Raw genomic sequence first — 24,898 nt, forward strand, 5'->3', positions numbered from 1 at the left:
GAAACGTTTCTCACATCACATGTCATAACCTCATCCCTCATTGTTAGCTGGGGATTTCTTTATGGGATGCCACCACTGCTGTCATGTCCTCAGTTACTTAGTTTGCTTAACTCATTGTTTGCCATACTTGCCACGGACCGTGCTGACATTTCTCATGGGGGCTGTGTTGGGAGCTGCTCTGGGGGCTCGGGCTGACTCTGAGTTTGAATCTGTAGCTTTTCCACGAGGAGCTGGCCCTGCAGTGGGTTGTGTGCAGCGGGAGCGTGCGGGAGGCGGCCCTGCAGCAGGCCTGGTTCTTCTTCGAGCTGATGGTGAGCAAACACCTCCCTGATGTCTCCCAGCCCCTGCTTCCAAACAGAGCCAGCCACAGCTGCAAGTGGCTCTGCTGTAATTTATATCCCCATAGGTGAAGAGCATGGTGCATCATCTGTATTTTGCTGACAAACTGGATGCGCCGAGGAAGAATCGTTTCCCGGAGCGCTTCATGGATGACGTGTCTGCACTGGTCAGCACAATCGCTGGTGATATAGTCTCCCGCTTCCAGAAGGTGATGGCAAACAATTACACTGAGCCCAGCTCAGCCACCAGCCCTCCTGCCTCTTGTTTGCTTGAAAACACACAGGGTTCTTCATCTGCTTTCTGGTTTTCTCTTCCTTCTCTCCAGGACACGGAAATGGTGGAGCGGCTCAACACCAGCCTCGCGTTTTTCCTCAATGATTTGTTGTCCATCATGGACAGAGGATTTGTTTTTGGTCTTATTAAGACCTGCTACAAACAGGTGAATGCAGATAAACATTGTGGCTTAACTGAACCGTGGCAGAGCCTGTTAGTGTTAGATTTCTCTGGACAGACAGTAAAATATGGACACAGAATTCCACTGTTCAGGTCTTCTTAGAGCAGGGCATTCTCAGAGGTGATTTAGGGTTTACGCCTCTCTGATTACACTCTTAACTGTTAATTAGGAATCACTCTCTGGAGTGAATGGACAGGCAGCAGGAAAGAAGAATTATTCCCTCTGTTCACCACGTTCAGAGTAATTGAATCAAAAATTAGTGGGAGGTTCTGTGAGGGAGCTCAGACTGTCGTGGTCTCTTAAGGACACGGTGACCCTGGATGATCATATTGATCACTGAGCTCCTCTTCCATCCTTTGGGGCATGCAGGGTGTCCTTCCCCATAAAGAGGGCTCTTCCCACAGTGTGACAGGGAAATCACCCTGAACCACAAAGTTTTGTTTGACTACAAATATCCATTCTGACACTGTGTACAGAGGAGATAACGGGATCAGTGAGAAGTGGGACTAAGCTTAGACTCATTTTCCCTGTAGAGTCTAAAACATTCTCTGTAAGGTACAGAAGAACAGCAAGAGCATTTAAGATTTTAAGCTGCCTGCTGTATATTACATATATTATGTGTCATTAATTATATTTTTATATATAAAAGATAAATGTATAAAAACCAACCTGCATCTTGGAGCTGTTAGTGCATCACACTGGTTCTCACAACTCCCTGCTGAAATCAATATGATGTGGGAATTACAGAATCAAAGAACAGTTTGGGTTGCAAAGGACCTTAAAGATCATCTTGTTCCAACCCCTCAACAGGTGAAGCCCACAGTTCTTCATTTGGTTATTTAAATACTACTGGTGTATAGATCTTGGTTTGAGAGATATATCTGGGATGTGTGTGACTCCTGCACATCAGGAACTGAATTTCTGGCACAAAAAAGTGCTGTGGATGTGGGTGTGACCATTTAATGACACCAAGCTCTGCAGTTCTTGCTTTGGGAGTGATTCTGGGGAGCAGGGGTGGGCCAGGGGGCTCACCTCGCAGTTACACTCTCTTTTGGTGCTGACTGCAATGCTGTGGGCTGGATTTTCCAGGTGTCTTCAAAGGTGTATACCTTAACAAATCCCAGCAACCTGGCATCTCTGAAGCTGGACTTCCTGCGCATCATTTGCAGCCACGAGCACTATGTCACCTTGAATTTACCCTGCAGCTTGCTCACACCACCTGCATCTCCATCACCATCTGTGTCTTCAGCCACTTCCCAGGTACTGAGAAATTTAGGAAATACAAGTTGAGCTCGGAGCTGAGAATTAAATCCTCTGAGGCAGTTGTATCACTGTACCTTCAATCCCCCTTGGTAATATTTTTGGAAGTGTTTAGTTAGAAATCAGTTTTTCCTGCCACAGAGGTTCTGATTTCTTTTGATCTTTTATTATTGAGGAAAGAGTGCCTATATCCCTCTCCTGGTAGTGACCCCACACTGTCCTTAGGGACCTGGTCCCCTCTTGTATTGGACAAACACAAATAAGCCATAAAGGAAAATACTTTGTCCACTGTTACTCTTTTCTGGCAACAAAAGGGACTTCAGAGCTCCCTCCAGCAAAGTCCTGGCCTGCTCAGAAAAAGTAATTTGAATTAGTGTGTCATTCAAGTGGATTAATTAGTTGCAAAATCACATAAATGAAATCAATTAAATCATTCTTCAGCCTGGATAAGAGCATCTTCGAGTTAAAAGTTTAACTAATCCACTTTTAAAGGTTATTTGGTTTAACTTTCCTAACAGGGGAAGACAGTAACAACAACCAGAATTAATGGAAGTTTACTGAGCTGGGATGGAATTTAAGTGCAGATGTGCCTTGATCCAAACAGAAAAAAGGGAAAAGGCATGAGGTTGTCTTTAATTCTGAAAACTGCTTCTTGTGTGTTTCCTAAGCTTTGACTCTGTTCATGATGCAGCTTCTGAAACTTGATTTTTTCAGAGTTCTGGGTTCTCCACAAATGTCCAAGACCAGAAGATTGCAAATATGTTTGAGTTGTCTGTGCCTTTCCGCCAGCAGCATTACCTGGCCGGGCTGGTGCTCACAGAACTGGCTGTCATTCTAGATCCTGATGCAGAAGGGTAAATCTTCACAAAGTTTTGTTTTTCAAAGAGCTTTCTGTAATTCCAAGCAAATGGTGGATGCAAAGAAAGTCCTGGCATGGCCAGAATTTATATAAATTAGTAAGCTATGATAAGAAAACAGTGATTTAAGAATCTTCTTTCTTCTTGCCCCTTCTGTTTCTTCCTTATCCCAGACTCTGTAAACCTGATTTCAATCACATTTTTCCAGCTGAGAAGAAGGAAAAAGGTTCCTGCTGGAGCCCCCAGATGCCACAGGGGCACTGCTGGAGCTCTGAAAGGAAAATAGCTCTTCTCAAATGTAACAGGAAAATAATTTCCAGCATTTAGGAAGCCTCTTGCTGGTGGTTTTAAATGTTACAATATATTTTGCCTGTGGTTCTCCCAGCTCTTTTTAACTGTAAATTATGCATTGATGAGGCCCCTGTGGGTTACACAAATAGACAAATAGAGTCAAGCATGCAGAGTTTGTCAGTGACTCGCCTGCCTTGTGCAGCAAATAATTTTCTGCTCTAGTCCTGACATCCAGTCTGTTCCTTGTGTTATTTAAGGCTGTTTTCTGCCTTGCCTCTTTAAAATGGGTTGCAATGGAAATTATTGATTGCTTCCACAGTCCTGAGTTCCCTCACAGACATTTTTCTCAAGGTGGACTCAGAAATATCAGCCGAGTCGACAAATGCTGATGATTCATGGTTAATTCTGCCCCTTTGCCAAGAGGTCTCTGGAGTTAAACATTCATTCTGTTTCCTCTTGGAGAAGAAAGTGATGCCATAAACTGGAATATTTTCCTGTATATATACATAACACACTGCAGTCCCATTTGTTTGGCCTGAAATGGAAAAAGCAGCAAATCTTTACCCATATGTGCTGTCTGCAGAAATCCTTTTTGTGCCAGAGGAGCATCCTGCTCGCTGGTTAGAAATCAGGCCCTGTCTCTGAGTGTGTCTGCCCTTGCTCTTCCCAAACTTTCTGTTCTCTACCTGCATACCAAGCCCTTAAGCCTGGCCCAGGATGGTAATCTGTGCACAGAGGAGCTTGCTAGTGTCCCCTGGGGAGACAACTCCTCTCCCAAACCTTGTCTAGCCAAAAAAAGGCTCCTGGTACCAGTTCAGCTCTGGAGACACATTTGGATCCAAGCTCCTGAATCTGGGGGCAGATGTGTGCCTGTAAAACATTTTCTTTTTACTGTTTTTCCTGGAGTTTCAGGTTTGTTGACTTCTCAAGCTCAAACCCTCTGCATTTCTCTTGGTAGATCTGTCAGATAAAGTAAACAAAGTGTGTTCAGATCTGCTCTTCCCTTGCTGTGAAGACTTTTAACAGTCATGCATGATCACCAGAAGAGAGTTCACACTTGCCTTCCATAAAATATTGTGGCCACCACTGGAGAAAGCTCAGAATTGTTCCCAGTTCATTATCCTGCAGCAGGAGTGGAAAGGGCTGTTCATCTAGTTGCTTATTGTGTTAGAGACCTGCTTTAGGCCTTGATAGTGATCCAGAGCCTTAAATGTGTTCTGTCCTTGCTCTTTTTGCTCCATTAGCAGGATATGTTCAGTTTTAGCTTATTTTATAAGAACTCTTTGGATTGAGTTGGACAGAAGAGGAGTCAGCTCCTTGGTGCCTGGAGGTGTGTGTTGGGTGCATCTCTCAGAGTGACAGGGTGCAGAGCAGCCCTGCAGAGCACCTGCAGCCTGAAGAACAGGACAAACAAAACGTGCAGGGGAAGGGATCCAGCTGAACGTGACAGTCCCAGCAGCTGGGCCCTGCACAGTTGTCTCTGCAAACACTGCAGGGGTGCTTTGGCCATCACACACGGTGCCCACGCTGCCCATCTTGGCTGAGGGTGCAGGCCAGAAGTGAGAAAATCAGAATTCAGCCCTCAGAGTTCAGTGCCAGAGTTGGTTTTGCACAAGTGTGGGTGGGTATTGACAGAAATCCAGGCCAGGGCTGAGATAAGGGAGGGGAGGGAGGGGGGCAAGATTGATTTGCTGCCTTATCAGGCAGGAAGAGCAGGGGGCTGCATTTCCTCCTCTCCACCAGGGATTGATCCACCACAGTGCCCACCCAGCTCAGGGAAAGTGACAAAGAAATCCATGGATCCCGAGGTTGGAAGGACACAGCCTTGCTTGGATGTTTTCCTCATTTGCAGTTTTATGGCCTGTGGGATAGTTTCCCTTGAATTTTTAAAAACACGATTTAGGTGCCACTCCTTCAAAATAATACAAAGACTTTTCTTTATCCTTAATCTAAAGGAACCAGTCACTTAAATAAGCGTTTCCTTCCTACTTGTTAAGGCTCTCACTAATTACACAAACAAGCAATTGTAGGATCTCATTATGGCTTGATTAAAAGCCACAGGGAGGACCTGCAGCTCCAGTAGCTGATGCCCTCCCAGGCTGTACTGCTGCTTTATAGTCAACTTCAAACCCCCAAAAATCCAGTCAAAGCCTCTTTTTTTAACCAGAACTCACCTCTGCTTTTCAGGTAAAGTGGATACTGCCTGAAATTCAGCACTTGTTTTAATACCTCAGGTCTGAACATTGCAGCTTATGTTTTGCTACTGCCTAATGTCTGAGCTTCCTTGGCTGCTTCATGCATGGGGTAAAGTGTCTTCTTGGCTGGTTTGCCTACAGAAGCAAATAGCTGCAGAGAGAACCTGCTATTTGCTCTGGGAGAGTTTTGCCTCTGCGTGGTGGCTGAGGGGATTGAAAGGAGCAGAGTCCTTGAGAGATTCAGGAGAGTTTTTGTGTTTTCAAGGAGGGTCACATGTGGTGCACTATAGAAGGACTCTGCCAGTGTTTGCATCTGAATAATGACAGAAGCCATTTTGGCTATTTTTCCTTCTATCCCTTCATGTCTTTGCCACTTTTTGTATTCAGAATTTTGGATCTGTAGTCTCCTGTTTTGGTTCAATATTTGCATGGGGTAGGGTGGGGAGCTGAAGCAGAAACTTCCTGATCATTTGATTAAAGCAATGTTCTGGTTTAGGAGGGTTTGTCTCTTTGTAAATGGTGTTAAAAAGAAACAAAAAAAGAATAGTTTTACTGAACCCACTATCCTCTCAAGTTTCTCTCCCTGTTTTCCATATTCCTTAAGTTTTTTCTTAGAGATTTTAGTAGAATCAATGCTTCAGCATAGCAGTAGCTGGGACTTTGGGGGTTTTTAATGGAATATATGAGAGTGTTCACATTATATGGATGTGCATTCCACAAGATATTTTTGCCCATTTTACAAGACACAGTGAAAAACGAGTCAACCATCTGTAAAATCCATGGGAGATCAAAAAAACCCATGCAGCGGCATTTTGCGTGAAGTTAAAAATAAAAAACGGGATTTTTTTTTTTTCCCTTTTTGAAGCCCCTTAGTTACAAAAGAAAGTTTGCTTTGAAGATATTAACTAATGTGCATGACCCAACTGTCTTTTAACAGATTATTTGGATTGCATAAGAAGGTCATCAACATGGTACACAACCTGCTGTCCAGCCACGACTCGGACCCGCGGTACGCTGACCCCCAGGTAAAGGCCCGGGTGGCAATGCTGTATCTACCTCTGATTGGCGTGATCATGGAAACTGTGCCTCAGCTCTATGACTTCACAGGTATTTGATATTCTCTGCCTTGGCTGTCTGCTCACCACACTTGGGTGTTTGGGTTCTGAAATTGAGTTATGAACGCCTTTGCTGTTGGATGGGGTTGTTTATGAGTTGTGATTTTGGCAGTTTTTCATGTTTGTTTTCACTTGCAAAATGTGCCTTCAGTGCCTGTTAATGCTCAAAAGTTGCATTTGCCCACTTGTTGGCAGGAAATTTTAAAAAAAGCAGTGCATTTTAGTTTACATCCCACTGACTGATGTAAATGCAGAGCCAGCTTCCATCTATGTCTCTGACCTGCTTAAAAAGTCACCCCTCAACACTGTACCAGAGTCCCTAAATCCAAAGGATTAGCCGAGTTCCTAATTCCAAAGGATAAACAGAGTTTCTCTTCTTCTTCCTATCATGCTCCATCAGCAGATCATATTCAGGGGTGCTTTGCAAAGTTTCCCAAAGAGCAGCAGAGGTTATTTAAAATCAGGGCAGGGAGTCCAGTCAGGAATAGTTTGGAATTTACAGTTCTCCTCTACGTCCTCTGAGTTTCATGACACAATAAAGCTGCAAGAAGGGATTTGGAGTATTCAAAGGGACAGGAGGTCTGTTGTCCCTTGTTAGAAGGGTTTTAGGCACTGAGGTTGTGTAGGTTGCATTTGGGAATTGCTTCCTTTGCTTTTATACCCTCAAATCACTGTCCTGTTTCTTGCAGGACCCCTCGAGTGGGATGATTTTCAGTTTGCACTCCCAGTTCAGTGAGACCAGCACTGTGGATGGAGTCTGGGGGGTGAAGCCTTGGTTTGGGGCTTGACTAAAAGTCCTGTATTTCTCTGCAGAGAGCCACAACCAGCGGGGGAGGCCGAGCTGTGTCGCTGTGGACGATTACGAGAGCGAGGGTGGCAGCATGATCAGCCAGACAGTGGCCATGGCCATTGCAGGGACTTCTGTCCCCCAGCTCACCAGGCCCAGCAGTTTCCTACTCCCTTCTTCGGTACAAATCCATCTGTCCCCGGTTCCTGACCCTCAGTCTGTGTCAACCAGCAGGTTCTGTGGGGACCCACATCAGTTTGTAGTTGAGTGTGCAGAGGGGCAACAAGTGGGACAAAGCACATTGGCACGTTGCTGTGTGTGTATCAGAGGGGCATAAGGAAATGCCAAGGAGGGATAGGAATCAACAAACTTCAGAAAGCGGGAGAATTCTCTTTCCTGATAAAAAACAATCTTATAAAAGCTCTGTGAAGTGCAGTAGTCACTATGAGCTTTAAACCCTAAGAACAAATTCTACCCCAGGTAAGTCCTACCTGGCTGAAGACAAGGAGGGGCCATTTTCCCTGTTCTCTGCACAGAGAGGGAATCCTGATTCTGGTAGCAGGCAGACCCTCCCATTTCTGCCTTCTCTTGTCTTTACTCCAGGACCACAGCCCCACCCCATATTGCTGGGGTTTAGGTGCCCTCTCAGTGAGACACTGCTAGATGCATGAGATAACATGCAGCCCCTCTGCCTAACCCCTGAGCTGCTGAGGTTATTGCAGTTATCTCAAGGGAAGAAAGTCACTCTGTGGTGATGGGAATGTGAAGCCCTGTCCTGACCTGTGTTTCAGAGTGGCAGGCAGCACTCCACCTTCTCGACAGAGTCCAGCCGCAGCCTGCTCATCTGCCTGCTGTGGGTGCTGAAGAACGCGGACGAGAGCGTCCTGCAGAAGTGGTTCACTGACCTGTCAGTGCTGCAGCTCAACCGCCTGCTGGACCTGCTCTATCTCTGTGTCTCCTGCTTTGAGTACAAGGTACTGCCAAGCTGGACCCCCCTGCAGTCCCTCCCGGGCCCTGCTGAGGACCTTTACGCTCCCGTCCTTTACACGACTGCAGAAAGGCATTTCCTGCCCTCTCCAAAGTATTTCCTGTATTCACAATCCCAAGGCCAGGCTTTTCCCATGTTTACTTCCCAGCCACATGAGTGTCTGTGCCTTGTTCCACTTCTCCAGCAGTTTGTGCTGTTTGCCCCTCATCTGGAAACTGCTGCACTGCCACTTTGAAAAGAGAATTTTCTGTAGCAATGCTGGAATTTGAGTGTTTTATCTACCTACCAACTTAATCTATATTACTTTCTTACTGCATGTCTTCAGATATTTTGAATTGTTAACTCTTAGCAAATATCCCAAATTGAAAGAATCTTCCCTCATGGTTTTGTTTGGAACTTTCAGGGCAAGAAAGTGTTTGAAAGAATGAACAGTCTGACATTTAAGAAGTCAAAAGACATGAGAGCCAAACTTGAAGAAGCAATTTTGGGCAGCATAGGGGCAAGGCAGGAAATGGTCCGAAGAAGTAGAGGACAGCTGGGTGAGTAAAGGAGTCCTCTGTGCCATCCCTTTTTTTCCAAAAGCTGCTCCTCCCATCCCCAACAATTATTTGCACCCATCTGTGATGTGGGATACAAAGAGGCCCTTAGGAAAGCTGTTTGCAGCATCCTTCCCTGAGTCTGCAAAATCTTTCCTAAATTGCAGGCACTTCATTTGCTACTTGATTGCCTTTATAAGTGAGATCACATCTCATATAAGGGGTGTTCTTGCTTTAATTTTTTCCAGTGTAGCATCTTCTAGAGTGTCCTGTTCAAGGATCCTAGAGGAAAACAAACTGCCTGATTTTGCTCTGATAGCTCTGAAAATGCCTGGGCATTTCTGCTGACTTAAGGAGACTTGAAGTAGCTGTAGTTGGCTAATGGGCTCCTTCTGCTGATTTCTACTGTTTGTAAAACCCAGTAATTTTTAGGAACACCCAAAATTCAAAGGGTGGCTCAGGGGACAAGAATCAGAGCTGTGGTTTTGTCTCCTGCTCTGCCACACGAGCCTACCCTTGTGGGCTAAGGTGGAAAAGTAGTTTAGAGCCATAATTAAGGACCCACTTCAGAGATGCAAGTCTTTAGTTTTTTTCTTAATGTGGCTGGTTTACTTTTATTACTTGAAATTCCCCTGCCCTCCCAGCAATGAGAATAAAAGATTGTGAGGTGGGAAAGGGGGTTCTTGGCACCACCCTGAGAGCATTCCTGGGTGCCAGTCAAGGACAGCAGTTTTGGAATGCTGAGGGTTGGCACACTTAGGCTCCTTGTGCAGTCCAAGGAGGGGACTCCTCTCACCTGTGAGTGCCTCAGCTGCCTCTCTGTGTCTCGTGCCACTCAGCAGTGACAGAATTAGGGCCATGTAAACACCCTGGGTGAGTGCCACAGAGCCTCAGGCTCTAGAAAATCATCTTTGTTGCCACCTGCCACTTGTGAGCAGATCTGGAGCTGCTGCTCGTGCAGCTGAAGTGAGCATCAGCTGACTGCTGTTGTTTTGCTGTTTCCCTGCAGAGAGGAGCCCTTCTGGGAGTGCCTTTGGAAGTCAAGAGAACCTGAGATGGAGAAAGGATATGACTCACTGGCGGCAGAACACCGAGAAGCTTGACAAGTAACTCTGCCTTTTCCTTCTGCTCTACCCCGTGCCAGGGCCTGTGAGAGCAAGGTCCCCCTCCCCACAGAAGGTCACTGCCAGCAGCCACTCAGCCCTTGTGCCAGCAGGTTTGGGCCCTCACATGCACAGGGCTGGCACTGCAAAAAAAAAAAGGCAAATAGCTTTTACTCCAACACTGCCCTCCCTACTCTTTGCCTTTCTGCTGTCCCTTGCTTCCTTAGACTTCCAAATCAGATTTAAAGAGATTTATACGATCCATTACTGCCTTAAAACCCTGCCCTAAGCTGTAATTTAGAGGGAAGATCCATTAAGAGTTTCCACAGATAGCATTTATATCTCATGTCATATTTCCTTTATTCCATAAGAACATTCTGGAGTTCTCAAAGCTCGCTTTCCTTTCCTGTCCTAATCCATCACTTTGATTGTTTTTCCACATGTGCTGTGCTTTTAGAAGCCACAAACCAGCCAGGTACTGTAGCATTGGTGTGCAGTTCTTACAAATTGCCATTTTGTACATCTGCAGATTCAATCATCACAGCCTTGTTTGTGATGCTTGGCAGAACTTCTCAGTGTGTGTGTGCAACTGACTGGAATGAGCTCTTTTGGCTTATTACACCTACTTGAAAATTCTCTCTCTTGGTGTGGTTTAATCCAGAGGGTTCAGGAGTTGTGTTTGAGCTTTGCTGTGCACGTTTTCTGTCTCCTTAAATTGCAGCCTCTAGTCTCCATCCTCCCAGCAAAAGAATTGTTCCTTAATCTAGGGAAGCAACCTCAGCCCAAGTGAAGCTCTGAAGAAACCTGAGGAATGGGGTCCTCAGAGCCCACATGGAGATCAGGCCAAATTTTATCCTTGCAGACATTGACTCTTCCTGGACTAGAAAGCAATTCTTCACAGCCTTTAGTTGTTTTGTCCCACAAAAAATATAATTTCTCCTTATGAAAAGTAGTGGCTTTTTGTCCAAGGCTCCAGTCCTGTTGAGTCATTGGGAAAGCCAAATGCCCAAATGCTGATGAAGTGATGTAGATATAAATTCCAGAGTCATACCAGATTAGAATTTGGCCTGAAAGACTCAGCAGTTCACTGCCAACACTGGGTCTGAGTCCTGTCCTTCCCAGAAGGACCTCAAGTACACATTTAACAGCTGTGGAATTCCTTGATGGTCAAAGGATGGTGTCTCACCTCACAAAATGAGCTGCTTAGATAAAACCCTCTAGGGCTGCTTTCTAACCCCTGCTTGCTGTGACTGGCTCTGCTGTGTCCTGTGTGTGTAGGTAGAGCCTGGCCCTTTGAAACCCCATAAACAAGATTTTCACTCCAAGGGTTGTGCACAGCTTACAGCTGCTGTCTTTTTATGCAGTTGGTATTATTTTATGGGGGATCAGGTCCCAGAACTTCCTGTCTTGGAGATGTTGGGGGTGTGAGCCAGCTCCCAGAGGATGTGGAATGTGGCAGGGAAGGGCTGCTGCAATACAGCTCCAAGAGCCAAATTGTTTCTCCCTCTTTCTGTGTGTTTTTCTGGGATTTTGGTCACCCTCCTGCTGGGATTTGGCCTGGCACGAGTTTGTCAGTGGTGGCTCCTGTGGCAGGGTTGGGCTCTTTGAGTACACCCCTGGATGTCTGCCCAGTGCAGCTGGTGCCATTGCACAGGGCTGGTTGTGCTGAATTCCTGGAGCCACAGGTGTGAGTGGGTGTCTGGACTCTGCAAGGCTTTCCAGGAAAGCAGTGCCTGGCATGGAACAGCAAAACCTTGTCCTTCAGCTGAGAGAGGAAGTTGTGCTTCAAGGATTAAATGCAGTGTAGCTTGGAGAGATAAGATTGCAGCCTGGCAGGCTGCACTGTGCTGCTCCCAGAGGGAGTGCAGGTTCCCAGCTCGTGTAGCACCACCGTGTGTCCGCAGCATAAAGCCACATGTCCTGTTCCTGGTTGTGCTGTTGCATGCCTAGCGATGCTGCTGAGCCAGATTGGAGTTGGACTGGGCTTCTAAACTGTTGTTGTGTTCCTGGGAGGGTAGTGAAGTGTCAGAGCAGTGTGAGCTCTCCAAGCATGATGAACGTGAAGCCTCTGTAAGTCTGTACTTGTAAAAAGCTGAGTTTTCCTTCCTGTCCTCTCAGAGGGTGCATTGAAATATCTTTGTGGTGTTGTCCAGGGATAAGTATACAAACTGACTGGGAGTTTCCTGCTAGTGAGAGAACATTTTTGACTGGAAAATATGTAGGTCTGTTCCTTAATCAGGAAGTAATTTTACTTCTTTGTTTTCTCTGATCAGGTCAAGGGCAGAGATAGAACACGAAGCACTCATCGATGGGAACCTTGCAACAGAAGCCAACCTGATAATTTTGGATACTCTAGAGATAGTTGTACAGGTGAGGTTGATAAGAAAATGGAGATGTAATGACATTGCAGTCACCTGTCCAGGCAGGTTAAACAAAACTGCCTCAGTGGTGAGAGAACTGTTCAGCTGCAGCAGGAAGGGGGTGATGACTCTCCAATTCCAAGCCTGGAACAATCTGGTTTTACATTGCAATACCTTCCTTCAGTCTTGAAATTGAGAATTTAAAGATTCTCCCTTCTTTGTAGTATAAGAAATAGTTATTCAGGAATGATCTGTAAAAATCTTCAAATCTTGTCCTATCCCAAACAGTTCCTCCAGTTTTTCCCAAATCACTGGGTTCCAGGTCAGCCTCCTGGACCTGTACTCACTTTGTCCCCTGATTTCTGTTCAGATGAACCTGGGCACGGGCTGGGAGCAGGCAGGACCATGCTTCCCAAATCCACCTCTGATCTGCAGAGACACCCAGGGATTGAATTTGTGCCTGAATAAGCCAGCTAGAGCCCAGCTATGGGCTTTCCCTCTAGCAGAACAATGTCCCCAAAAGTCTGAGTCTCACTGGGGACAAAGAATCCCCATTCCACCTGCTTTATCCAGGGATCAGGTGTTCCTCACCTGGGGGTTGCCTGCCCAGGCTATTTGGCAGGTCCAGCTAAGTCATTTCCCCGTGCAAAGGGCTTTTGGTCAGAGCTGTTTGCTCTCTCCCACATGGACAGGCACACAGGAGTTCATTTTTCTCATGGAATCTTGGTTCCCATTCTTCTCATGGAGACTTGGTATCCCATTTTCCTCATGGAGTCTTGTTTTCCCTGTTTCTCATGGAGCCTTGGTTTCCCTTTGCAGACCGTGTCCGTGACAGAGTCCAAGGAGAGCATCCTCGGCGGGGTGCTCAAAGTGCTGCTGCACAGCATGGCCTGCAACCAAAGTGCCCTTTACCTCCAGCACTGCTTTGCCACACAGAGAGCTTTGGTCTCAAAGGTGAATCCCCTGTGGGGGCAGAAATCCTCCCTGAGCAGCACTGAGGAAGAAAAGCACTGTTTCTTCCTTTGTATGGGGTCACTTCCCCAAGCAATTATTATTTTGGGCAGTGTTAATTTTCAGGCAGTGTAGCCTGGCCTGGTTTTCATGGGCAGTACCTGCATTTCTGCATTTTGGGCTTGGCTGCACCAAAAAGTGCAGCTCACACACCATGGATGGGATGTGAGTTCCTGCTGCTGAGTGGAAAGAGGGGAGTTCTGCTCAGTGGGGAGCTCAAGGCACAGGTGGGGTTTAAGCTGGACAAATCTCACTTTAAATGGATTTGTTTCCTGGTTTCTGTAGGTGTGTGGGGAGAAGCTCAGAGTTTTAAGTTTTGGGAGTGATGTAAATCAGTGGGAAGCTGTAGATGTGGGAGCAAGTTGGAGGGGAAGGTAGAATGAGTTGCCTTCCAGTGCTGCCAATTTTGCCTTACTGTAAAGTGATTGAAATGAACATAATGAACATCATTCCCCTCAAAAGAGGGGGCTTGGGCTCTCTCCCATTGCTGGGCACCCTCACTGCTGCCTGTTTGTCTGAGTGCTCATTCCTGCCTGTTCCAGCACCGATTTCCTCCCCTGCTGTTTTCCAGTTCCCTGAGCTGCTGTTTGAGGAGGAGACAGAGCAGTGTGCAGACCTGTGCCTGAGGCTCCTGAGGCACTGCAGCAGCAGCATTGGCCCCATCAGGTCCCACGCCAGTGCCTCCCTGTACCTCCTGATGAGGCAGAACTTCGAGATCGGGAACGTGAGTCCTGCTGCTCTCATGGGTTATTGCAGATAATGGGGTTGGGGCTGCTGGCTGGGGGTGCAGCCCCCCACAGAACTGGTTCTGGGTCAGGGGCTCTGAGGGGATTGACAGCAAAGAGAATGGGAGTCCAGTTTTTAAGGCTTGACCAAACCAAAACCAGATGGGATCAAGGATGTTTCATGAGAGCATCGTCCTGTTCAGGGTGTGTGAGAGGAAACCATGTGCAAACAGACAACATTAATATTTTTGCAGGAGATTATCTGGAACTAAATAATCATCAGATTATGACATTTGGCATTACCAGGTTTATTCTAATAATTTCTCTGAGACAGCCTTTCTTGCAAAACACTCTCTCAGGTCAGGAGGAGGGTGCCATGACCAAAGCACTGTCTCCAGGTTGCTGAATTACCATAACAACATCTCTGTTGCAGAACTTTGCCAGAGTGAAGATGCAGGTGACCATGTCCCTCTCATCCCTGGTGGGGACATCCCAGAACTTCAATGAAGAATTTCTGCGGCGTTCCCTCAAGACTATTCTGACATATGCTGAAGAGGATCTGGAGCTTAGAGAGACAACATTTCCTGACCAGGTAAAAGACATACACCACAAGACAAGCAATATGTAACTGATTAACAGGCTATGCCTAGACCTCCATCTAGAACTGGAATTTACAGGCATTCCCTGGGAAGGGTTTGGGTTTTGGTTTTTTTAATCATCTCATCACATAAAACTCAGGTCTTTGATTAGTTCTGACAAGATACAAAAATTCAGAGGGACTGTGTTCCTCCCATATCAATGTGTAACTCAATTCCCATTGCCAGTTCTTTACAACAGCTTATTTTTCACAGGTCCAGGATTTAGTGTTCAACCTCCATATGATCCTGTCAGACACAGTTAAAATGAAGGAGCACCAGGAAGATCCAGAAATGCTGATTGACCTGATGTACAGGTAGAGTTGGCACTGTAGGGACAGGAGATGTCAGTGCTCCACGTGGGTTTGGGCTCAGATGCTGCACATTTGGGCACTTACAGGACTTGATTGTGGAGCAGTTTGGGTCTCTCTGCTCACAGACCAATGTTTGACTGTGGTGCTGAGAGGTTTTGTTTGGCATTTGGGCAGCTTACCTTAGATAAAAGTAGTTTTCATTCCCCAGCCATCCCTGGAAATCTTATCTTCCACCTGAGTACAGAACTCTCTCTGCTTGCTTCAGGGAAAACTTGGGGGTCTTCCAGCTCCTGCTTGCCCAAAAGGCTTTTTGGTGGTACATACAATGGTGTCCATATGCAAAAGATATTCCAGAGCCAAGTTAAGCTCCCAAGTGCCAAATTTCATGGTGCTGTCTGCACAATGGCCCTGAGGGCTTTGTAATGTGTTGTAGGAAGCCAGGCAGGTGTGCTCTGATTGTGCCACACCTTTGGATTGCCACCAGTCTCAGGTGAAACATGGGCTTTGGTCAGGACCTTCAGCATCACCCTCTGCTCACCCACCTCTTACTGGCTCAAAAATCCATAATTCAGGGTGACTTCCCATCTCAACAGCTTCTTGTCTCAGGGATTTCCAGACAGCACCAAGTGGGGGTTGGTGTTTAAGCAGAAGTGACTAAATACAGTGTGAAAAAGCCATGCTGAAGGGCTGTGCTGGTTCAGAAGGAAAGGGCATGGAAGCACAGAGGTTTTGTCTCCCTTTAGGATTGCCAAGGGCTACCAGAATTCCCCTGACCTGCGGCTGACGTGGCTGCAGAACATGGCAGGGAAACATTCCGAGAGGAGCAACCACGCCGAGTCTGCCCAGTGCCTGGTGCACTCTGCAGCCCTGGTGGCCGAGTACCTGAGCATGCTGGAGGACAGGAAGTACCTCCCTGTGGGCTGTGTGACATTCCAGGTGGGCATCATCCTCTCTAAGGGGTTTTTGGGCTTTGCTGCTGAGCTACCAAGTGTTTCCATGTGCTGGGAGTTGTGTGCCTTCATCCTCAAACCATGCTCGCTGATTGTTGCATGAATGAGATGGTGCTCTGTGAGAAGAGAAAGGTGTATTTTATACAGATGCTCTACAAAAATAGATGTATTTCATATATACACTACAAAAATGGCAACATTTTACATGTATGCTCTACAAAAATAGATGTGTTTTATATAGACACTAAAAAAATAGCAATATTTTACATATATACTTTACAAAAATAGATGTATTTTATATATACACTACAAAAATAGCAATATTTTACATATATACTCTATAAAAATAGAAAGCCATATTTTACATATATACTCCACAAAAATAGAAAGCTTTATTTTATATATATACTCTACAAAAATAGAAAGCCACCTCTACAGAAATTCCAGGATTTGACTGCAAATCAACTGCCTTTCAAAGTATTGAAAGTGTTGAGTGTTGTTTGAATTGAGTAAATGTATTTTTATCTTTTGTATCCCCCCAGAACATATCTTCCAATGTTTTGGAAGAGTCAGCAGTTTCTGATGATGTTGTGTCCCCAGATGAAGAAGGAATCTGTTCTGGGAAGTATTTTACAGAAGCTGGTCTGGTGGGATTGCTGGAACAGGCTGCAGCATCTTTCTCCATGGTAGAAGACTTTCATTCTTTACCTCCCTTCTCCAGCAACCTCACACTGCTGGGCAGTAGGAAGGAAAATGTTTTCTCTCTGGGTGTATAATTCTATTGTAAATGCTTAATTTGCACAGAACAATTGGAGTTTAAATTGTTTGAGACAGCTTGGTTTGCCCTCTGGAGTAAACCAAGGAAAAGGAGTGAATTAATTCCCAAGACACAACATGAAGTGTCATTCACTGGCCTTAAGCACAAGTAGCAAAAAATCCAGAGCAAAAACCTGGAGTTGCTGCTCAGCCCCTCTGTGCAGTGACTGCCTGTGATGGGCTGGACCCACTCCAGGAGAGAGATCCTGGGGATCTCCCCAAGTCCAGAAGTGCCAGAAGTGGTGCAGAAGTCACACAGGCTGAAGATGTACTGAACAGAAAAAGCTGAAATGTGCATTTGAGCTTTTCCATATTTAGGATCCTGTTTAGATTGTTTTGCTCTTGTGCCTGTGTCCATCCAAAATATCCCAGGATTGGTTATGTTAATGGTCCTAATTACTGACAGCAAGGTGTAATGCACCAGGCTCTTGATTTCAGGGGTAACTAAGGATTTTCTTCCATTTATCTATGGGTGCATTTCAAGAAATGATGTGATTATCCCACAGTGCAGTCTCAGCCACCTTTTCATTTTGCAGTTTTATCATTTAAATGCTGTGTGTGTAATTCTGGCTGTTGAATTGATGGAGCAATCTGATGGGCCTTATTTTTGTAGGCTGGCATGTATGAAGCAGTTAATGAGGTTTACAAAGTCCTTATTCCTATTCATGAAGCCAACAGAGATGCCAAGAAGTTGTCTACTATTCATGGTAAACTGCAGGAAGCATTCAGCAAGATTGTTCACCAGGTAATGGTTTGAATTTTCAGCTGCAGGGTGAATTGTGAAGTAACTTCAAATGCTCAGTGCAAGGAAAATGAAAAACCATTATTCTCAGATTCCAGGAGAATTGTCAAATGATGATCCACAGTAAATACAAGGATCATTAACGGGTTTTTTCCTGGAATTTAATACGAGAGAACATCACAAACCAAGATTTGCTGTAACTTCAGAACTATCCAAGACTTAAAAATTCCAGTTTACCCTTTCATATGTTCTTTTAAACTATGTTTTGCATGCTGGGAAAACCCACTGTACCTTGCCTTTAGCCTGGTAGGTAACATCCAGAAATGCTGGGGGGTTTATTTGTTTGTTCATGTGGTGGCAAAAGAATTGAAGGAACCTTTCCAAACTTGGATGGTGCAAAAGCCACCAGCTTAATTAAGGGCTGTGAGGGCCAGAGGAGGCTGCTTTGGATGCATGATGACTTAGAACCATTGAAACCATTGCAGGCTTATTGCTGGTCATGTTTTGGCCTTTGAAACTTTTTTTTTTGGTTTCTGTGACATGCCCTTTTTACTTTTTATCACACAGAGTACTGGCTGGGAGGTAGGTAACTCCATCTTAGTTAGCAAAGAACACTAATTGAGTTTCCAGATGACTCACGCCAACGCTTGCCCACATGTGCTAGTTGTGGGTGTTTCTGTTGCTGTCTGCTGTTTAAAACAATTCATTAACCAAAGAAATCCCAATAAACCGTGGTTGTAGTAGGAATTTCTTCATAAGCAGCTGTAGGTAGTGCATGGATGCTGACGTGTTCCACTAATGAGGTTCTTTGGTGAATGAGCCACTGTATCATCACTAGTTTGTTTTTATAATTTGTTTATATTTCTTTCCATCAGCATTGACACAGAAAATCATCCCTCCATACCATATTTTCACCCCACCCACAGGGGTCGATTTAAGCACCAGTGCTCAGAGGTACCAAACACAAACCTGGTTTGCACCTTTGATCTCAGAGGAGGAACTGCTTCCTTCTGTTCTCAGCCAATTTACGTAGGGGTTTAGCTGGCAGTACAAGGGCTCAGTTGTGTTATCTGGGGCCAGTTTTGCTGCCTGGGTTTTTGAGGAGGCTGTGTGCTCACAGTTCTGCGACACACACCGTGAGAACCACGCTTTTGGGTTAAAAATGGACAAAGCAATTGATTCATCTGCAGGGCCACTTTGACTCCAGCCCTAGTCCGGTTGGCACAGTGGGTGCATGAGCATGGAGAAGTCTCAGAAAGCACTAAAAAGCTCTGTGAATATGATGTTCTTTGCTTAGGCTTCATCTTTCCAGTTTATTTTTGCTTTTCTATGGATCAGGCAGCTCATTTTGGGCCACCTCCCTCCAGGTTTCCACCGCACATTTACTGAACCGAGGCTGAGACAAAAAAACCCTTGGTGTTGTGGGACATAATTAAGGCTGGTGATGTCTGAATGTCAGTTTCAATTCCAGCCTGGCAAAAAATGGAGATTGAGCAGCTTAAAATAAACCCTGACACTTCAGGGCTGGCCCTGGAAATCATCCCCTTGTCCCCATGGAAGGTCCAGGCAGACACAGCCCAGCAGAGAACCTGTGCTAGGTGTGGAAATGATGTAAATGTGTTCAAGCCAACAAGGCCTGTGAGCATCTGTTTTATTATTCTGCCCCTAAATCGACCCCTGGAGAGACTCCTGCCATTGGTTATGATTCTAACACCACTTGGTCATGTTTTACTGCATGGTAAAAGACACCGTGGGTTCAGCTCTCGTCTGTCATCGTGCTCCTTCATTGCCACACTTTTTCTGACCTTTGTGCTTTGTAGCTTTCAGGTTTGTTGCATGTTTTGCCCTTTTTTTCCCTCCCCTTATTTTAAATATTTTAATGGATGCTTGCCCCCCCCCCCCCCTTTTTTTTTTGTTGTTTTTAATTTTAAAATTTATTTGCTGCCAATTTGCTGCTTGTTTGTTTTATGGAATTTCCCTAATTAAATACTTTCTGTTTTCTCCTCTATCGCCCTGGTTGCTGACCCTCCTCCCCACTCTTACTATTGTCTGTTGTGGTAAGTTCCTACTTGTGGAATTTTTTTCCCTTTCTCTGCCCCTTTTCCCCCATCTCCCCTTTTGGTTTTGGTTTGGTTTTTTTTTTTGTTTTGTTTTACACTGTGGAACCCCCAATTTCATTTTAGCAAAGAGCTATGCCAACAGCAGCCCCCCCCTCATGGCACAAGGAATGTGGTGTTGCCAACTACAAGCATTGCAGTGTCCTGGGTCTGGCACCAGAGCATTCCTGAGCTCTCCTTAAACACATCAACTGATGGGCTTTGTGTGCTTAATCATGGAGTAAATGTTGAATTCATTCTATTTGTTTGCTTTCCAATTAGGAAAATGAAGAAAAAATCTTTTCATGCTGTGCCACAAGAATTTAAAAACTCCTTTTAAGCTGTGCATGGGGAGGTTGCCAGTGGATAACAGGGCTCCAGGAGCTGATTCTTTCCCCAAAAGTCAATATTGGAAGACTTGTAGTAGTTGGCAACACTGCACAGGGCCTTGGTTAAAATTGAGCAGGAAAATAACAGTACTGAGTTTGGTAAAGATGGGTTGGGTTCTGCATTTTGAAGGAGTTGCTTTTGTTCCTGCACCCTTCAGGCAGCTGCTGCTGTCCTGGTGGAGGAAGCAATGATCCCTCTTGCATCTGATTTATCTTTTTTTTCCCCTCAAATCTTGTTGGCAAAGCTTTTTGTGTGCGTGCAAGAGATAACCCCAAAACTTTATTCCCAGCAATTTGGAAAGGTATTTACCATGCATAATAACAAATCATGAACCTTCATAAGTCATGGTGGCTGTTACCTGCTCTGCCAGTTGTGTGATGGCTATTCAGTGTTCACCTTCATTCTCTTCTCCTCCCAAAATCCTATTATTTTTTGATAAAATAATAGGAAATATGATGCTTTTAATAATTCCTCCCTCATATCTGCATTTTTAGCTCTTGCCAGAAACAAGACCACAGAACATTTAATTATTCGTTCAGTTTTCCCTGCTGTGGCTGGGAAGTGGTTTGGTGTTGGCTGAGTTTGAGGTGCCAGTACAGAGCATCCCCTCTCCCTAATGCCAGGCATGGAGCTGATCCCAGGGAAGTGGCAGCTCCTGAATATCCCTGGCAGACCTGCAGTGGTCTGGGAGCGTTTCCCCCAAAGGGATTTGCTCCCATTCCCTTTCCTCCAGGCACAGATTCCCAGCATGAGTCACATCAGGGGCTGACAGTGCTCCTCACTGCTGCCTCTGGGATCCCTTTAAATGGGATTCAGCATCTGGATTTACCAGGGAGAGCCAGAGCAGCATGGGGATGAGCTGGGAGCTGACCTCACACAGGGACAGGGAATCTCACCAAGCTTCCTTGGAGCTCTGCCACTCCCCAGTGCCCCAAAACTCATATTTTATGCATTTAGTAAATGCCAGCAGGACTCCTCAGGGATTTGTGCTGATCAACAGACAGCATTCTCCTCCTCCCTTATCATTTTTACCCTGCCTGTAAAAAGGAGCTGCCTAGGCAGGTGTCCATGGCCAAAACTCCCTTGTAGAGATCTGGTTCTGCAGATGCTTCCCACCCTGGAAATCCCTGGCCCAGGAGGGAGGAAAAAGCTCATGAATTAGAAATCAGTGTGTCCTCAACCACCCAGTGCCAGGGTTGGGGCAGGATCCCACAAACTTTGGCTCTGGAGAGCTGATCCATGTGGCAGCTCCCCCCAGGCAGACATGGAGTCATGGAATGGTCTGGGGTGAAAAGGACCTTAAAGAGACCAGGTTCCAACCCCACCTTCCCCCTGGTGCTGCCCTGGGAAGGACTTTGAGAAAGGAGCCCTGGAGTCAGAGCCTTCTGTCTGTGACAGTGAGATGGAAGCTGGAAATGCTGAACGTTCAGGGATTTTAGTGTGGATAATGTTATCCAAAACTGTGGCTTTGGAAAGGTAGGGATGAGGAAAAAAAGGGTTCAGTAGCTCAGTCCTGCATGGATCCAGAGGGATGGGCACTGGACAAAGGCAGGGAGTCCAGGGAAATTGCATCATCCAGTAAAACAGCAGCAGCTCTGCAGCTGGAGTGCCCACCCTGGGAGGGCTGCTGGCATCCTGTGATGTGCTGAAAGCCCTGGGGATTTCAGTGGGGCTGGAGAAGAGCCCCTCTCTGCAGGAGGATTCCCAGAGGGACAGAGCAGGGTCCAGGGAGCCTGGGTGCAACCAGGTGTTGCTTTTTTGGGATGAGGGCTGCTGCTCACCCCAGGTGCCTTCAGGAGGACAGAGCTCAGCTCTGAAGTGGAAGTTTTTGGCCCTCAGGCACCTTCAGGGGGATGCTCCAGAATTTCCTCCAGCCAGGAGAAGGCAGTGGCCATGCCAGTGGTTTTTGCAGTCTGGAGTTTGCCTGAAGGGGTTTTTTTTACTTTTCTTTGGCTTATTTATCCTCTTTGCCTTCCGTAGATCGTGTTCACCATCACCACAAGAGATCAGTTTTGCCATAGCAAAATACTAAAATAAAACCTGGCAGCCAGGACACCTGTAAGGGCTGTTTGAAGCCAAAACCTAACCCAGCTCAGGGACTCTGAGTGTCCTTTACTGTATCACACTTTGTCACGAGAGTAAAGGTGAACATTTTGGAGTTTCTTGCTGAAAGGCATCCCTGGTTTGTGCATGCAGCGTGAGTTCTTTAACACAAGCAAGGTGTGTTTAATTTTTAAAGCATTTCTCTTCTCTCTCTCTCTTTTAATCAGATTTTCTTCGTTGCCTTTCCAGCAAAAAATCTTTCTTGTTTCTCTCCTTTTGTTGCGTTTCGGGGCCAAATTCACCACTGGCTCCCCTGGAAGCAGGTACATGGCACAGGATTGCATCTGCTTTCACCAGGAGTGACTTTGGCCCTCTCTCCTAGGCAGTTCCTAGAGAGTGTAACACCTCCCAGCTGGAATGCTGGTTCAAAAGCACTTGTGTGTGTGTGTGTGAGTGAGCTGGACATTGACTTGGGCCCAACCCTGCAATTCCTGGAGGGTGGATTTGGGGTGATTCCAGGGGTGTCTGACCCCTGCAGAGTCTCTGCACAGGCTTTGGAGAGCCTCAGATAATGATCCCAACAAAGGGATTTGCCTTTGGCCTCCTCTCAGAGACATTGATGCTTCTTAAGCTGAAAGAGAGTAGATTTAGGTGGGATATTGGGGAGGAATTGTTCCCTGTGAGGGTGGGGAGTCTCCAGTTGCCAGAGCAGCTGTGGCTGCCCCTGGATCCCTGGGAGTGTCCCAGGCCAGGTTGGACAGGGCTTGGAGCAGCCTGGGATAGTGGGAGATGTTCCTGCCCATGGCAGGGGGGACACTGGATGGGCTTTGAGGTCCCTCCCAACCCAAACCATTCCATAATTCCATGCTGGCACCTCCAGGCTCCTCCTGGGTTGGGAGAAGTCATTGCAGGGTTGGGCTAATGGTCGTAACTGATCCGTAGAATTCCATGTTAGTTTATAATTCCATTGTGGTGTTTGCTGCTAAATGCATCCATGCTGAGTTCCAGGTGTGGTTTGTTTTTTTTTTTTTCTTTCCCTTCTTTCTTTCTAATTTTTTTCTCTTGTTTTTTAATTTCTTTCAATTTTTTGCATAAATTCAGGAGCCTGCCTGCAGCCGTGCTTGGGGGTGTGCATGTCTCCACCCTGAAATAACCTCTTGTTTCTCCATCCCTAGGATGGAAAGAGGATGTTTGGCACCTACTTCCGAGTTGGTTTTTATGGAACTAAGTTTGGAGACCTGGATGAGCAAGAGTTTGTTTACAAAGAGCCTGCAATTACCAAGCTGGCTGAGATCTCCCATCGGCTGGAGGTGAGAGGGTTTCACTGGAAGTTTAACTGCTTCCCATCAGTTGTTTCACAGGAGCAGCTCCTCAGAAAAGCAGTTTGGGTGTCTGAGAGCTGGGGCTGGTGTCCCCTGCCCTCCTCCCACCTCTGTGGGAGGAGAGGAATTCCCTGATCAGAGGCTGTCCCTGAAAATTTGTGGTGTTCTCATTATCTTTTTCCTCCAGTAGGGTCTTCCCAAGGCATAGACTGAATCTTTGTTACTCTCTTCTTTATCTTCTGGTTTCTCCAAGATGTCCTTGTGGTCCATAAATTCTGCATTCCAGATGTCCAACCTCAACAGAGTCCATCTCTCTCTCCCAGCCTTTGTTCATTGTAGCACAGCAGAGTTGGTTTATCAAAACTTAAAGCCCCATTAATTTTCTGAGGCTGTGCTCCCACAAAAGTAGGTTATGACAACATTGCTAAGTGCTGGCTAAGAGTAATTTAGGAATATCACAGTATTTATAATTAATATACATATATAGGTTATGATTAAAACAGCTAATTTAAATGTTAATTAAAATCATAACTGAAATTTAAACATTCTATTTCCAACACCAGTGGATCCCAAACTGACCCGTTTTAGTTGCACACAGACACAAAACAAGCCCAAATGCCTCATTCAGAACCAGGCACTGTTGGAAGGCTCTCCTGCTTTCCAGGGCTTGTTTTTTCCCCTTGCCCCTGGAATGTGACTGTTGGAATTCTCCTGGGTTCAGCAGATCACATTCTGTCAGAGGCACGTGGAGCTTCACCTGCCCTGAATGTGCCTTTGCCCCCAGCCCCCATCAGGGCTGCATTTGATGTTTTTTCCTTTCTCCTTGGCTGTAGGGGTTTTATGGAGAACGGTTTGGGGAAGATGTGCTGGAAGTGATCAAGGACTCAAACCCTGTGGACAAATGTAAACTTGATCCCAACAAGGTAAGGGCACAAGTGCAGGTGTGAAGTAGAACAGGTCCTGAATGGGTGAAAATGCAGTGGGACAAATTCTGCCCTGAATTTCACCGCGTGGGCAACAAAATCCATATACTGAGCATCTTGTGGCTGCTTGGGAGGAGAGTTTGGGAAAAAAATTCCAGCAAGGGATGCAGGACTGGCCGTTGCCTTCCCTGCCCTGCTAGTGGTGTGTGGGAAGGGAGGAGGGGAAAGGACAGAGGCTGTGCTGGCCTTGCTCTGCTGGGTGCAAGGAAGGAGGGGCTGTGCCATTCCCTGGCTTTTGTGCAGCTGCAGCATTTTGTCACCTTTGTGCCACATCCTTTAAGAGCAGCAGAAAGAGCAGGAGCAGGCCTGGGAAACAGGGCAGGGCGTGACCTGCAAGGAAGGGTTTAGACTGGATATTGGGAAGAAATTCATTGTGAGGTGGTGAGGCCCTGGAGAAGCTGTGGCTGCCCTGGATCCCTGGGAGCGTTGGAGCAGGTGGGAGCCTCCTGGCTTAGGGGAAGGTGTCCCTGCCTGTGTAGGGGTGAGCTGGATGGGCTTTAAGCTCCCTCACACACAAAGCAGTGCATGATTCCATGATGTGAAAGGCATGAGAGGGGAAGGACAGCGAGCTGTGCTTTACCCAGCT

At 46.2% G+C, this 24,898-nt stretch overlaps 1 protein-coding gene across 9 annotated transcripts in view; it reads left to right on the top strand.

The window, feature by feature from the left end:
- Positions 1–24,898, top strand: part of DOCK7 (dedicator of cytokinesis 7) — a 94,189-nt gene that overhangs the window by 63,748 nt on the left and 5,543 nt on the right. For 2 of the 9 annotated variants that reach the window (XM_084211695.1, XM_084211702.1), the window contains 22 exons: positions 216–311; positions 407–547; positions 665–778; positions 1,883–2,053; positions 2,768–2,907; positions 6,334–6,503; positions 7,325–7,479; positions 8,090–8,272; positions 8,690–8,825; positions 9,832–9,928; positions 10,383–10,400; positions 12,199–12,295; positions 13,105–13,239; positions 13,868–14,020; positions 14,455–14,613; positions 14,873–14,973; positions 15,714–15,906; positions 16,463–16,606; positions 17,350–17,481; positions 18,046–18,060; positions 23,192–23,317; positions 24,163–24,252. In XM_084211695.1, coding sequence (XP_084067821.1) covers positions 216–311; positions 407–547; positions 665–778; positions 1,883–2,053; positions 2,768–2,907; positions 6,334–6,503; positions 7,325–7,479; positions 8,090–8,272; positions 8,690–8,825; positions 9,832–9,928; positions 10,383–10,400; positions 12,199–12,295; positions 13,105–13,239; positions 13,868–14,020; positions 14,455–14,613; positions 14,873–14,973; positions 15,714–15,906; positions 16,463–16,606; positions 17,350–17,481; positions 18,046–18,060; positions 23,192–23,317; positions 24,163–24,252 — 2,766 coding nt within the window. Of the gene's footprint in view, positions 1–215; positions 312–406; positions 548–664; positions 779–1,882; positions 2,054–2,767; positions 2,908–6,333; positions 6,504–7,324; positions 7,480–8,089; positions 8,273–8,689; positions 8,826–9,831; positions 9,929–10,382; positions 10,401–12,198; positions 12,296–13,104; positions 13,240–13,867; positions 14,021–14,454; positions 14,614–14,872; positions 14,974–15,713; positions 15,907–16,462; positions 16,607–17,349; positions 17,482–18,045; positions 18,061–19,540; positions 22,331–23,182; positions 23,318–24,162; positions 24,253–24,898 lie in introns of those variants that run through there. The other 7 variants (XM_084211703.1, XM_084211697.1, XM_084211698.1 and 4 more) reach the window with 7 other exon arrangements.

The sequence above is a fragment of the Fringilla coelebs genome (genome assembly GCF_963513975.1).
Source record: "Fringilla coelebs genome assembly, chromosome: 9".
NCBI classification, from domain to species: domain Eukaryota; kingdom Metazoa; phylum Chordata; class Aves; order Passeriformes; family Fringillidae; genus Fringilla; species Fringilla coelebs.